Below are 13819 nucleotides of genomic sequence, written 5' to 3' on the forward strand. Positions count from 1 at the left end.
TAAGAGGGATGGCACCCTGTACCTCTGGTGAGAACCTTGTAGTTGGATTCCTGCAATTTAGTGCAGGTCTGCGTTTTCAATGCGATTTTACATGAGTTCAACTTTTGGGTCGGGGAAAACGTGAACTGCAAATCACGTTCCCATTTGAGAATGCAATGCAAGAAGGGGTAAAGTCTTCCCCGGGCGTCACCAACAAGCTATATAAGCCTTTGAGAGCGTGTGGGGTAGGATCCCCCTCCCCAGAGCAATAATCCTCGTAGGGAGTGAGCTCCCGGTTAAACAGGTTCGGTGCAGGTAGGGAATGAAGATAATGGTGGAGCTGAGCTGTTCGCCAGAAATCCAACGCGAAGGGACCATTAGGTGCCATCAACACCGCTAAGGAGGGCCACTGTCCATCACGGAGGAAGTGCGATGCCAACCCCTTACCACGCTGTTGCATGAGTTGGAACACCTGGTCTGTAGCGCCAGGCAGGAAGGCCAGATTACCCAATACAGGGATTAGGGGGGAAGTAGGTGTAGAAACGGCTGGGTGAGAGAAGAGCGCGGCCACTAGTGAGAGGGTCACTCCAATCGTGGGGTGCGATTTAAGAGAAGGGGCGCAGTGATCCCGATACCACGGCGCGCCACCCTAGGGGGTCACCGATTGGTTTTGTTCAATCTGTACCCATAGCTTGCCCTCCTGGTCTCCGCCAGTCAAGGAGACGGCCCAGATGGACCGCCTGGTAGTATTTTGCTACGTCAAGAAGGGCTAGAACCCCACACTGTTTGGGAAGAGTCAAGAGGGCACGGGAGAGACGTGGGGACCCATTATGTCATATAAAGTGTATGAATAGGGAATGGAGCTTTCTGAAGAAGATGGAGGGCAATTTAATCGGGGTAGCCTGTAAAAGATATAGAATCTTAGGGAGTACTGATATTTTAATAAGGTTGCACCTCCCGAACCATGAGTGTAGGCCTCCAAGTCAAGCTTTTTTAACCCTTTTCCACCTAGTGTCCTAGGGGCAGCATAACCCATCGGTCAAAGATATGAAGCTGTGTCCGTCAATGAACATCAGAGTAAAGGATTTCACGCTAAGACAAAAATCCAGTTTTTGTCATACAAACAAAAAAGAAATGAACTTAAGAAAACATGCCTAAACATTTGTAATTGCAACAGTTTTCTGGGAGAAGTGGTGCATTATCTAACAGAAATGAAGGTATGCCAATATTTTTGACCTTGTATGTGTGTATATACAGGTCCTTCTAAAAAAAATGAGCATATTGTGATAAAGTTTATTATTTTCTGTAATGTACTGGTAAACATTAGACTTTCATATATTTTAGATTCATTACACACAACTGAAGTAGTGCAAGCCTTTTATTGTTTTAATATTGATGATTTTGGCATACAGCTCATGAAAACCCAAAATTCCTATCTCAAAAAATTAGCATATTTCATCCGACCAATAAAAGAAAAGTGTTTTTAATACAAAAAAAGTCAACCTTCAAATAATTATGTTCAGTTATGCACTCAATACTTGGTCGGGAATCCTTTTGCAGAAATGACTGCTTCAATGCGGCGTGGCATGGAGGCAATCAGCCTGTGGCACTGCTGAGGTGTTATGGAGGCCCAGGATGCTTCAATAGCAGCCTTGAGCTCATCCAGAGTGTTGGTTCTTGCGTCTCTCAACTTTCTCTTCACAACATCCCACAGATTCTCTATGGGGTTCAGGTCAGGAGAGTTGGCAGGCCAATTGAGCACAGTAATACCATGGTCAGTAAACCATTTACCAGTGGTTTTGGCACTGTGAGCAGGTGCCAGGTCGTGCTGAAAAATGAAATCTTCATCTCCATAAAGCTTTTCAGCAGATGGAAGCATGAAGTGCTCCAAAATCTTCTGATAGCTAGCTGCATTGACCCTGCCCTTAATAAAACACAGTGGACCAACACCAGCAGCTGACATGGCACCCCAGACCATCACTCACTGTGGGTACTTGACACTGGACTTCAGGCATTTTGGCATTTCCCTCTCCCCAGTCTTCCTCCAGACTCTGGCACCTTGATTTCCGAATGAGATGCAAAATTTGCTTTCATCCGAAAAAAGTACTTTGGACCACTGAGCAACAGTCCAGTGCTGCTGCTTCTCTGTAGCCCAGGTCAGGCGCTTCTGCCGCTGTTTCTGGTTCAAAAGTGGCTTGATCTGGGGAATGCGGCACCTGTAGCCCATTTCCTGCACACTCCTGTACACGGTGGCTCTAGATGTTTCTACTCCAGACTCAGTCCACTGCTTCTGCAGGTCCCCCAAGGTCTGGAATCTGTCCTTCTCCACAATCTTCCTCAGGGTCCGGTCACCTCTTCTCGTTGTGCAGCGTTTTCTGCCACACTTTTTCCTTCCCACAGACTTCCCACTGAGGTGCCTTGATACAGCACTCTGGGAACAGCCTATTCGTTCAGAAATTTCTTTCTGTGTCTTACCCTCTTGCTTGAGGGTGTCAATGATGGCCTTCTGGACAGCAGTCAGGTCGGCAGTCTTACCCATGATTGCGGTTTTGAGTAATGAACCAGGCTGGGAGTTTTTAAAAGCCTCAGGAATCTTTTGCAGGTGTTTAGAGTTAATTAGTTGATTCAGATGATTAGGTTAATAGCTTGTTTAGAGAACCTTTTCATGATCTGCTAATTTTTTGAGATAGGAATTTTGGTTTTTCATGAGCTGTATGCCAAAATCATCAATATTAAAACAATAAAAGGCTTGCACTACTTCAGTTGTGTGTAATGAATCTAAAATATATGAAAGTCTAATGTTTATCAGTACATTAAAGAAAATAATGAACTTTATCACAATATGCTAATTTTTTTTAGAAAAACCTGTATAAAATTTGCCTTTAACACTTATTCTTTACCTTTTCTAAAAATGAATGTATATGCTTTTCCTCATTGACGAAATCACAAACCTGTCTGATCTATCTTTAACTATTAAAATGTTTTACTTAGGTTTGTTGGAAGGATAACCATACAACATTCAGAAGATATTGTAAGGTAAACTTAGTTTGATTTGTGTTCTAGAATAGCCCTTGAGGTGGTTTGGTATAGAATATTGCTTGCACTGAATGGAAGGTTAAAATAAACAATTCTTGATTTCAGAGATTATAGTCGCTTCTCATTAGTCTTCTAGAAGCATTGGCGGAGCTTTAGGGGTCCTAATGATGACCCTGCCCATGCTCCATGGGGTGCTTGTGCAGCCTCTCTGTCACATTAGGTTTTCTGGGAGGATCAATTATAGCATCTGATCCAATGTATGCACTTGCATCCACACACCTGTCAAATTAGGACCTGTGGCTGTGTTCATACAGTTGCTATGTCCCATAGCGTAACCTAGGCTACCTGCATACAGCTCCAACCACATAAATAAATGTACAGGCCACAGCACCCATATGACTAAACCTAAAGACCTCATTAACATACAGAGCTTTATTTTCTTATCTCAATGCAGTTTTATCTTTTAGATTTAGCAGGAGTTGTAGAAGTTATGTTGTGTTTGTGTCCACTAATAATGAGTTTATTATAAATATATGTAAATGAAGATCTGAAATAACCTTTTAGCCAATTGGAGTATCCTGACATGCGGTGGTAGTGAGGGGGCCCCAGGTCAACTTTTGCATTGGGGCCCACATGCTTCAAGCTAGGCCTCAGGCTAGAAGGATAAAAGTTTTAGGATTCTGCATTTTTGATTTGCAGTTGATTATTATTTTTTTTAATTTGATTCTTCTACAAAACTCATTATTCCTATTTCTTGGTTTCCTCAGAGCTCTTGGACCAGAAAACCTTTTACTTCGGGGAGCAAGGTTGAAAAATACAAAAGAAATTTTTGGTACGTTTATCATTTTTATATATTTTTTTACTTTTTTCTCCTTTTGCTAATTTACCACTCTTGATTGTGTGTGTGTGTGTGTGTGTGTGTGTGTTTTTGCCTTGTCTGTCCTTCAAGAATCATCGTTGGTAGTATTTCTTTCCAGATCATCATTGAATTACCTGAAGCATTTTTTAAATAGCAGCACTGGAAGTTTGCCATTTAGGATTTTTTGTGTGCCATGTGGGACAGAGCAACAAGTTTGCTGTTATAGTCCCATCCCAAGCTTTACATACCGCCACTCTGTTCAACGGGAGAAGTACTTCCAGGTATAGAAGAGCATGTGACTCCATGTCATAGCACTGAACCAGTCACCAAGCACCAGCACCCAAATGGAAAGAGCGAATAGCCATGTGTAAGCTATGACTTGGGTGACTTGACCTCTTCTACTGCCCCAATCAGTGCAACAGCCGTTGAAGAAGCAGAACGGGAGTATGTAGAGCTGGTAATGGGAACTCAAATTAGAAATAAAGGCTAAGCTATAAACCTACTTTTTAAGGCTGCCTTCCATTGTCCTGCATACATTTTATCATAAATCTCAATGTAAATGCTTGATTTTTTTTCCCTCTGTATGACCCTATAATGACCATCATATTATGATATATTATATTCTATGACGTAATATGACCACAAAGCTCAGGCTTCTCTGTAAAAGTGTGGCTGGTGCGAGTGAACTCTCCCCCCCCCCAACATTGCTTAGCGTGAGAACCCTGGCAGGTGACTTAACTGCTCTATGAAATTCTGCACCTTTGTCAGCCCTACACAGTCATGTGACTGTATAGAAAAACTTGGGGGAAAAAATGTATTTGTACTAAAATGTATGTGGATTAATGGGCAGGCAACTTTTTAAAGTAGGTTTATTGTTTAGTCTTTCCTTCTACTTTACTGGCTTCCCAGCCAGCCCCTATATATATATATATATATATATATATATATATATATATAAATGGCTGGGCAGGAGCTTCATCGATCCAGAAGGATTTACCGGTATGCCCTCCGGGGCCCAGCAGTGCTATCTGTGACTGGGATGTCCCTCTGACACAGCAGATCACAGATTGGGGTACAGAGTCACGGTCTTTGGCCCAGTCACATGTGATCGCTGTGACCAATCACGGCACTCACTGTTGGTATTTGTAAACAAGGCCTTTATTCATGACCACTGTGATTGGTCACTGCGATCACATGGTCTGGGACCAATGAAACTGGCCCTGTACCATGTGATCACTGTGACCAATCACAGTGATCACAATAGTAAACAATGGCTGTATAAAGACCTCCGAACAGTGTTAAAATCATCATGTTGGTCATCATCACTGCATAAGCTATCGCAGTAAAAAAAACTTTTTTTCTCTATCGCTCATTGACAGACGTAGTCCTCGGTGATTCAACACCTTCGGGTTATGCTGCCCTCTACAGGAGTAGGACTAGACAGGAAAGAAAACGTTCTGGCCACACCCTAGGGGCAGTCCCAGAGGGTATATCCTCGCACTTCCTGCTCTAGCAAATCAGTTTTTTTCTGTCTAGTTAGGAGTAAGGACCTAGATACCTTGCTGGGATCTTCGGTCCTGGCAGGATTTTTTTCTTAGAAAAGATTTTTTAGACAGCTTTTTTCTCCAGTGTTCCTGTGAGATCTTCAAGCAAGGAAGCTGAACTGGGCAACGGGCTGGATGTTGAGATCCAGTGGTCACCCCAGTTCAGCCTACGAGCGCGTGCAGGCCATAGCTCCGCGCTGGGTCGGCCGCGACATAGTCCCACTGGACGGGGACTGACCCTGGGAGTTAACGTCCCGCTGAAACGCCAAAGACCATGAGTCACGGCGTCCGTATTGGTCAACAGCCCTCCTACCTCGGTGGAGAGGGGTACTGTCAGAAGTTGGCGCCCGCCTGGTTCCGGTATGGTGAGTAGCATGTTCCCCCTTTCCCCCTGACGGGTCTTGTGGTGAACGCGGGCCCCTCTATGTAATGGTAAGGATGGGTTCCCCTCTATCCTATAACATGTCACAGATCCCCCTAATTGAGTGTGATTTTTGTGTACATGAAGCCAGGAGGCTTGGTTTGGGAGCTGACAATCTAATTGTAAAGATGTGAAAATGATTGTAGTCAGTGGCAGTACTAGAACTTTACTGTGATAGTATAATGTATCCTACCTGTCAGTAGCCACAGGGCGATGTCTATACATGTATACTGCATCCCAGATCATTCCTCCAGCTAGCAGATGCCTCCCGACGGCCACGGACCGCATACGGCCCGCCAGGGTCCGGTACCGCCGACCACGCTGACCACCATGAGGGTGAAGGGTTGAGAGGCCGAGATCCTTCTGCAGACATGCCGCTATTCTGTGCAGGCCGCCGCCATTGTCTGGTAGATCGCACGAGGCCGCCATTTTGGTGTAGCCTCGTGTCTCCAGCATGGGGCGGCCATGTTTGAGGTGACTCAAACACCTCATGGAGCCAGGGGGAGGCGCCGGCAGGCGTGTTAAGGGGCGGAGCTGCCTCCTTTACCCAGGAAATGGGGCCAAAGACTTCCTGTCTGTAACAGGACAGCACTGAGCAAGCTGATGAAAACTTCTGTGCATCAGGGATGAGCCTTGGGGTCTCTCTCTCTCTCTCTCTCTCTCTCTCTCTCTCTCTCTCTCTCTCTCTCTCTCTCTCTCTCTCTCTCTCTCTCTCTCTCTCTGTGGGGTCCAAAAAGGCAGGTAACACTGAGGGGCGCTGTTGCGACTGGGGGACACAAAAAAAAAAAAAAAAAAAAAAGTTTTTTACTTTGTCATTTTTTTGTCGCTGGCAAGTGTCTTGTATAATTATTGACCCTGCCGCATAGGTATCCCCACCTGATCCCCTCAAAGTGGCCGCAGGACCCTCCAGTACCCCACTTGTTTTTGATGCATTATCGGCAGTTTTGGAGTCTTTGGTATCCTGGGTGGAGGTGGCCTGTCAGGGACGGGGGTCAAGTAGCGACCCCCGCCTACCCCTATTGTTTATCAGATACTTCAGATACAATGCAGTTGCAGGTCCCTCCTAGGGGGCTGTTGTCTCAGGTAATATCTCCTCAGCAGTGAGGACCACGTTTCTGCCTCCGCCATAGCACAGGAGTGGTGGATGCACTAGTTGTGTCCGTCCGGGAAACCTTTAGTCTTGAGGTTAAACCGGCAGAGGTAGCTGAGACTGAGATTCCTTTTTTGGTGCTTGTTAGCCTACCAAAAGGGCGAAGGATTTTCCTTTACCCAAATGGGGTCGTTTTGAAACGAACCCCTGTTATTTCCAAACGCATGGCTAGGTGCTATCCGTTTGAGGAATTCCTCTTATAGGATAGACGGTAGCACCTGCTGTCTTGCCACAGACTGTTAGGATAAAAGGACCTCGTAACTAACGAGGACCTTCCTTTTCTGCTCATAAGAGTTGTTCGTTCCGCGAGGGCGGGCGATAAGGCGAAACCCTCCAAAGCCCCTTTAGAGGGGTTTCAAAGGGCGCTGGTCGGCTAAACAAAGAGTCCGGCTCAGCCAAGCCTGAAGAATATAGCCTGATGCGCCCCTACCCATCTCTGGGGTGGGGGGGTTGTCTTCATCGGTTTCTGGAGGACACAGGATCGAGTTTCGATCACTTCCACCGTTGCGATTCTTCCCTTCTAACATTGAACGGTTTCAGGGGTTCTATTCGAACCTATTCACAATGCCCAGGAAAGAGGGCAAGGTGCGTCCAAATCTGGACTTGGGAAGAGATAGTCCATCCGTACAGTGGTGGCCTCCCTGCATCAGGGGGATTTCCTGGCGTCCATAGACATTTAGGAGGCCTATCTTTATATCCCCATCATCGCAGGACATCAGCGTTTTTTCGCTTTCCCAAAGATCATCCCTGGTTCCCACCAGGAGACTGAACTATCTGGGCCTAAGGTTGGATACATCCTGGGCAAGAGAGTTTCTCCTTGCGGAGAAACTCCAGAAGGTTCAGTCAACGATTCGGATGTTGCTGTCCGTCAATTGGCTGGGACTGATGGTGGCCTTCTTAGAGGCAGTACCGTATACCCAGTCTCATACCCGAATTCTCCTGAAGGAGATTCTTTTTTTAATGGAATCAGAATTCCGATTTCCTGGACAATCGGATCCGGTTGAGCGAGCGGACCAGGAAGTCTCCGATGCTCAACCAGGGGAAGTCATTTCTTCCGATAGTATCCAGATTACCAATAGGGTATTGGAACTGAGAGCGATCAGATTTGTCTGATTTACTGGATCGAGCAGCTCTAGAGCAGCCCGATTCGGATCCAATCGCATATGGCCTCTTCATCCAGAGGTTTTTCACTAGCTCTCCCTTCATTGGGACATCCCGGATGTGGATCTGTTGGCACCTTGGCTCAACAGGAAGATGCGGAGGTTTGTAGCTCGCACCGCGATCCTCTAGCGGACGCAGCAGAAACGCTAATCGTCCCGTGGGGGCAGTATCAGCTACGGCATGCCTTCCATCCTCTCAAGTTGCTGCGGGAACTTCTTCGCAGGATAGAGGTGGAGGGAATTCCAGTTATTCTGGAAATTCCGGACTGACCTCATTGAGCCTGGTACGCCGACTTGGTGAGGCTAGTCACGGACGCTCCTTGGAGACTTCCTCTCAGGGAGGATTTGCGGTCTCAGGGACCGATCTTCCATCTTGCTTTACAGTAGCTGGCTTAATAGCCTGGCCATTGAGACCCAGGTACTGAAGGACAAGGGAGTGTCGGCTTCAGTTATTCCTACTTCCAGTTAAAGCAAGGAAAGCGACTTCCAGCACATGGAAGTCTTATATTGCGTGGTGTGAATCTTAGATTTCCCCCACATACCTATTCGCTATTCGGTGATCCGAATCTTGGTCTGTCTGCAACAAGGGGTTGAGCAGAAACTATCCTTGAGCACGATTAAGGGTCAGGTTTTCGGCGTTAGCAATCTTCTTTCTAGAAACCTTTGGCTAATCATTCCTTGGTGCGGAATTTTATCCAGGGGGTGCGACAGCTGGCTCTGCCAGTGCGCGCACCCTTACCGCCTGGGATCTTAATTTAGTGTGGTCGGTTCTTCAGAAACTTCTCTTTGAAGATATCAGGGAGATTCCCTTGCTTACATTATCCCAGAAGGTGGCCTTCTTGGTGGCCATTACTTCTGCACGCAGGGTGTCAGAACTGGCCGCATTATCCTGTCGTTCCCCAGATCTGGTGGTTCATAGGGATAAGGTGGTTCTTCTTCCGAATCCATCCTTCCTTCCTAAAGTGGTTTTCGTAAGACGGACTCACTTTTGTGATCACGGATAGCCCTTGAAGGGGATTGCCTGTGTCTGCCGCGACCATATCTAGATGGATCAGTCAGACGGTGGTACAGGCTTATTCTATTAAGGGTCGGAATCCTCCGTTTCCTGTTAGGGCGCACTTCACTCGAGCGCTCAGTACTTCCTGGGCCTATCGCCATCAGGCGTCAGTGGTCCAAGTATGTAAGGCGGCCACCTGGTCGTCGGTACATACCTTTACAAGATTTTATAAGATTGATGTGATGGCATCGGCGGATGCCTCATTTGGCCGCAAGGGTTTGCAGGCCGCAATTTGATGAGACCGGTGGTCTACCTCGAGGGTTTTTTTCTGTTGAAAAATTTCTGTTGAGTCTCATCACTAAGGATGAGCATGGTAAACTTCTAGTTGGCACCGGTTGGGCCTTCATGATTGGATTTGATTCCATTTTCCCACCCCTCATTTGTGGTACTGCTTTGGGACGTCCCGAGGGTGTTGAATCACCGAGCACTACGTCTGTCAATGAGCGATAGAAAAAAAATGGATTTTTGTAAAATCTTACCGTAAAATCCTTTTCTCTTAGCTCCTTGACAGACGTAGTACCTGCCCCTCTGTTTTTGAGTTGGGTTGGGTTAAATTCTCTAAACACTGCTTTGTGACATAACTGATTTGCTAGAGCAGGAAGTGAGAGGATATACCCTCTGGGACTGCCCCTAGGGTGTGGCCAGAACGTTTTCTTTCCTGTCTAGTCCTACTCCTGTAGAGGGCAGCATAACCCGAGGGTGTTGAATCACCGAGGACTACGTCTGTCAATGAGCTAGGAGAAAAGGATTTTACGGTAAGATTTTACAAAAATCCATTTTTATATACATACTGTTACTAGAGCAAGTGCAGTGTCACTATAGTGACCTTGTACTGCTGTGGCAGTGGTTGACAGTGTGCGAACCGTGATGTTTCAGCGCTGCTATATGAATCAAAAATAAAGAATCTATACATCAACTGTGTTAAAAAATTTGTACATAATGAATGATCATTATATGTGTATGCAACAATAGATGCTGGATATACCAAAAGTCCTTGTGCTTAAGGTGCATCAATAATTAAATAGATGTAATGAGCATTAAATCTGTGTCCTTTTGTGCAAAGTAGAAAAAGGTGCTGTTGCTACAGATGACGCCCAAAGAGGAGGGCGAAACGCGTCTAGCGATTGGTTGAGTGTATCTCGTCACGCATTGCGTCATATCCGGCCGGTGGAGCTCACACTGCGAGAGCAGCAACCACCTAGCCGAATACTGCTACTTGTTCATTCATGTTTGTAAGTAGTTTTCTGTGTGGATTCAATAAACCTCTTTTAAACGTACTTCACTATGGATGGCATTCTGTCTCTGAGCGCTCTCAGGAACATCGGCATCCATATGTAAGGACTCCTTTCCAACACATACTAATGAAAAAAGGCTATCTCCATGAGGATCATTGGCCATCAGAAAGAGAATATATGACACCCACTGCTTTACTCTCTTCTATTTGTGGTAAGTAGGGAACCACAAGGGGGAGCACCAGCACTTTATTTCTAAGAAGTGGAGCACAACAGCACCTTTTTCAGCTTTGCACAAAAGGACATTGATTTAATGCTCGTTATATTCATTTATTTATTTAGTTATTGATGCACCTTAAGACTTTGGTATATACAGCACCTATTGTATACACGTATTATGATCATTCATTATGTACAAATTTTTTAATTTTCAATCTTTTTATTGAGTTTTCGTAAAAAAGAATAAAAGGCAAAACAGTGCAAAATGAGCCAACGCGGCTCAGCCATACAAAATAAAGTGGTACAGCATGTTTGGAACATGAAATATAAAAAAAATATATATATATATATATATATATATATATATATATATATATATATATATATATATATATATAAAATGTGTGTGTGTGTGTGTGTGTGTGTATAAACAGAAAAAAAAAACAGTAGAAGCAGTGAGATATCGACTAAAATCGAGGTAGAAACAGAGCCCCCACTCTGTCACACTAAAGGTCGGTTGGCCCGGGCCCCGCCCCCACCTACCGGAACTCACTGCGCCCTGGGAGGGAGGCAGCCCCCAACCCCAATATAGCAAACTTAACTAGGGGAGGCATCATCCAGCTGTCAGTGCACTGAAAAATAAAAAATAAAAAGGAAGAGGGAAAAGCAAGAAAGAGAAGGAATCCAGGTAACACGGAAAATTGGAAAAGGCAGCAGGGAAGGGAAAAGAACAGTAGCGGCGGGCAAGGAGGGGTCGCCATCCAGGTCCGTCTCCCCCAGGCGGGGCAAGCTTTCAAGTCCCACAGTCCGAGGGGACAATGGCACTTTCCCCCCTAAGGGGGGCCGGCCAAATAACTGATCCAGGGGTCCCAGGTCCTGTCAAACAATCGCATCTTATAATTAAGTAACGCTACCATCCGTTTATTTATCATGATCCAGGTCAGCTTGGCTTTGTGTAGCTCAATCGGCAATGTACAAATTTTTTAACACAGTTGATGTATAGATTCCTTATTTATTTTTGATTCATATAGCAGCGCTGAAACATCACGGTTCCCATTATACTAAAGGCACTTGCACTTTAAATTTTCAGCAGCAGCTATAATATATTGTATTTTTCACATATCTATTTACCACAAGCGCGAGGACATACACCTTTTCACAGTGGTTATGACAAAATGGCTGGCTCCTCTGATATCACTGTATGTCTGTGCCTTAACCATTGTGTCCGATCATGGCCACAGCAGTACTTCCAGCCCCAGTGTCTCTAATCACTGACCTACAAGTCAGTTTCTTTGATCACATCCACCCCAGTCAGTGTCACCATAAGGACTTTTTCACGTGCAATGCTTTCTGAGGGCCGATATATCACGTTAATAACTGTGTAAAAAAAAAAAAATTCTCATTCCTTCATTGACGGAGACAGCTCCTGATATTAACCATTGGGTATACTGCTCCCTACAGGAGAAGGACACTAGGCAGAAATAAGTCTGGGTACACCTATAGGCAGTCCCAGGGGGTATACTTCCTCTCTCTGCTATAGGTACTTTTAGTTTTTTTTCTGCCTAGTCAGGAGTAAGGACCTAGTTCCTTACTGGGATCTCTAGTCCTGGCAATATTTTTCTTTTAGATAGATTTTTTTTTCTCCTGGTTTTTCCTTTGAGATCTACAATCAACTTCTGGACTGGGCGACAGGCTGGATAGCCTAGATCCAGTGGTCACCCCAGTCTGGCCAGCGAGTGCGCGCAGACCTCAGCTCTTCACTAGGTCGGCCTCGACTTGGCCCCACTGGACGGGGGCTGGCCTGCGAGTTAAACGCCACTCGAGGTCGCATACCACCGGGTCTCAGCCTGAGTCGCAGCATTCCTCCTTGCCGACAGCCCCCTATTTCAATGGTGAGGGGTTTTGTCTGGAGCGGTGCCCGCCTGCTTCCTTATATGGTAAGTAGCTGTCCCCCCTCTGCCCCTGGAGGGTTTTGGGGTGGACGCGGGCCCCTCCTTGGGACAGTTTGACCTCTGGGTTCTGCTGCTTCCCGTCAGACACCCTCCTTTCATATTTCCCCCATCTCCCCCCCCCCCCCCCCCGACCCTCGACTTATGCTGGGGCTGTATTGGTGGTCTGGTCCACTGCCTGGGGTGGGGGCAGAGCGCTATGCTGGCAAGGGTGGCCGGGGGGTGCGCTGCCGGTGACTGGATGATTTGCTGTGGAGGGGGGGGGGTTGTACCTGGTGGGAGCTCCTGCCAGGGCCCCCCCCTCCTGCCTGGGCCTGCCCTTGAGGCTTAGGGATCCCTCATTGGTCCCTGGGAGCATCGTGGTGTCACGCGGGGCCGCTATTTTGCTGTAGCGTCTGTTTCTGTGCACGGCGACATGTTTGTGTAGTCCATCGGCCATTTTGCTGTGTTTTTTTTATTGAAAATAGCAGCGGCCATGACAATGGAGCACTGTGGGTCGTAATTTCAGCGGTGGGAGCCCCTCCTCATCCCCTGGTACTGACTCCTAAATCTTTTCACTTCATGATCACCGCACGTGGAGTGCAGATTATCCTGGTGGCGGCAGGTGCCTGTTTCTGCTGGGTGGCGAGTCTGGGGGGGTTCTCTCCCTCTCTACTGATGATTGCTTGGTGCTTTGTGCCTGGCGACCGGGTGGTGCTGCCAGCGCGGTAAAGGTTGTCCCTTTGCAGTGTTTTACACTTTTTGTATGGTACCCCTGGTGACTCATGGAGTCTTTGGAGCACATCTCCCCACCTGATCCCCTCTCTGAAGCTGCGGTGCCCTCCGGGTCCCAACCATCCATCGATACACTGACGGCGGTCCTTGAGTCCTTTGTGTCCAGGTGGAGGTGGTCTTGGGGCGATGGGGTAGCAAAAAGCATCCCCCCTGCCTTCCCCTGTCCCATCTGATCCTGAATTTGATTTGGCGGATGTGGGTCACCCTGCTGGGTTTGCAACCACGGGCCCGGAATCCTCAGATAGTGAGGATGATTCCTCCACATCCGCAACCGCGCACGAAAAGGAGCTGGTGGAAGCACTTGATTGTATCTGTGCGTGAGATCTTGAAGATGGAGGATGCAGCTGCGACGGAGGCGCGGGTTCCCTTTTGCACTCACAAGGCATCTAGAACGGCAAAGGTGTTAACTTTCCCTGCCTATTTTGACACAATTGTCGCT

The 13819-nt window shown here is 46.7% G+C and overlaps 1 protein-coding gene across 4 annotated transcripts in view; it reads left to right on the forward strand.

Annotated features, from left to right (window-relative positions):
• ATP11B (ATPase phospholipid transporting 11B (putative)) overlaps positions 1-13819 on the forward strand; it is a 358393-nt gene that overhangs the window by 107097 nt on the left and 237477 nt on the right. For all 4 annotated transcript variants that reach the window (XM_082249614.1, XM_082249613.1, XM_082249612.1 and 1 more), the window contains exons 8-9: positions 2971-3015; positions 3783-3847. In XM_082249614.1, coding sequence (XP_082105740.1) covers positions 2971-3015; positions 3783-3847 — 110 coding nt within the window. The remainder of the gene's footprint in view (positions 1-2970; positions 3016-3782; positions 3848-13819) is intronic.

This window comes from Pelophylax lessonae, assembly GCF_965119305.1.
Source record: "Pelophylax lessonae genome assembly, chromosome: 3".
NCBI lineage: Eukaryota > Metazoa > Chordata > Amphibia > Anura > Ranidae > Pelophylax > Pelophylax lessonae.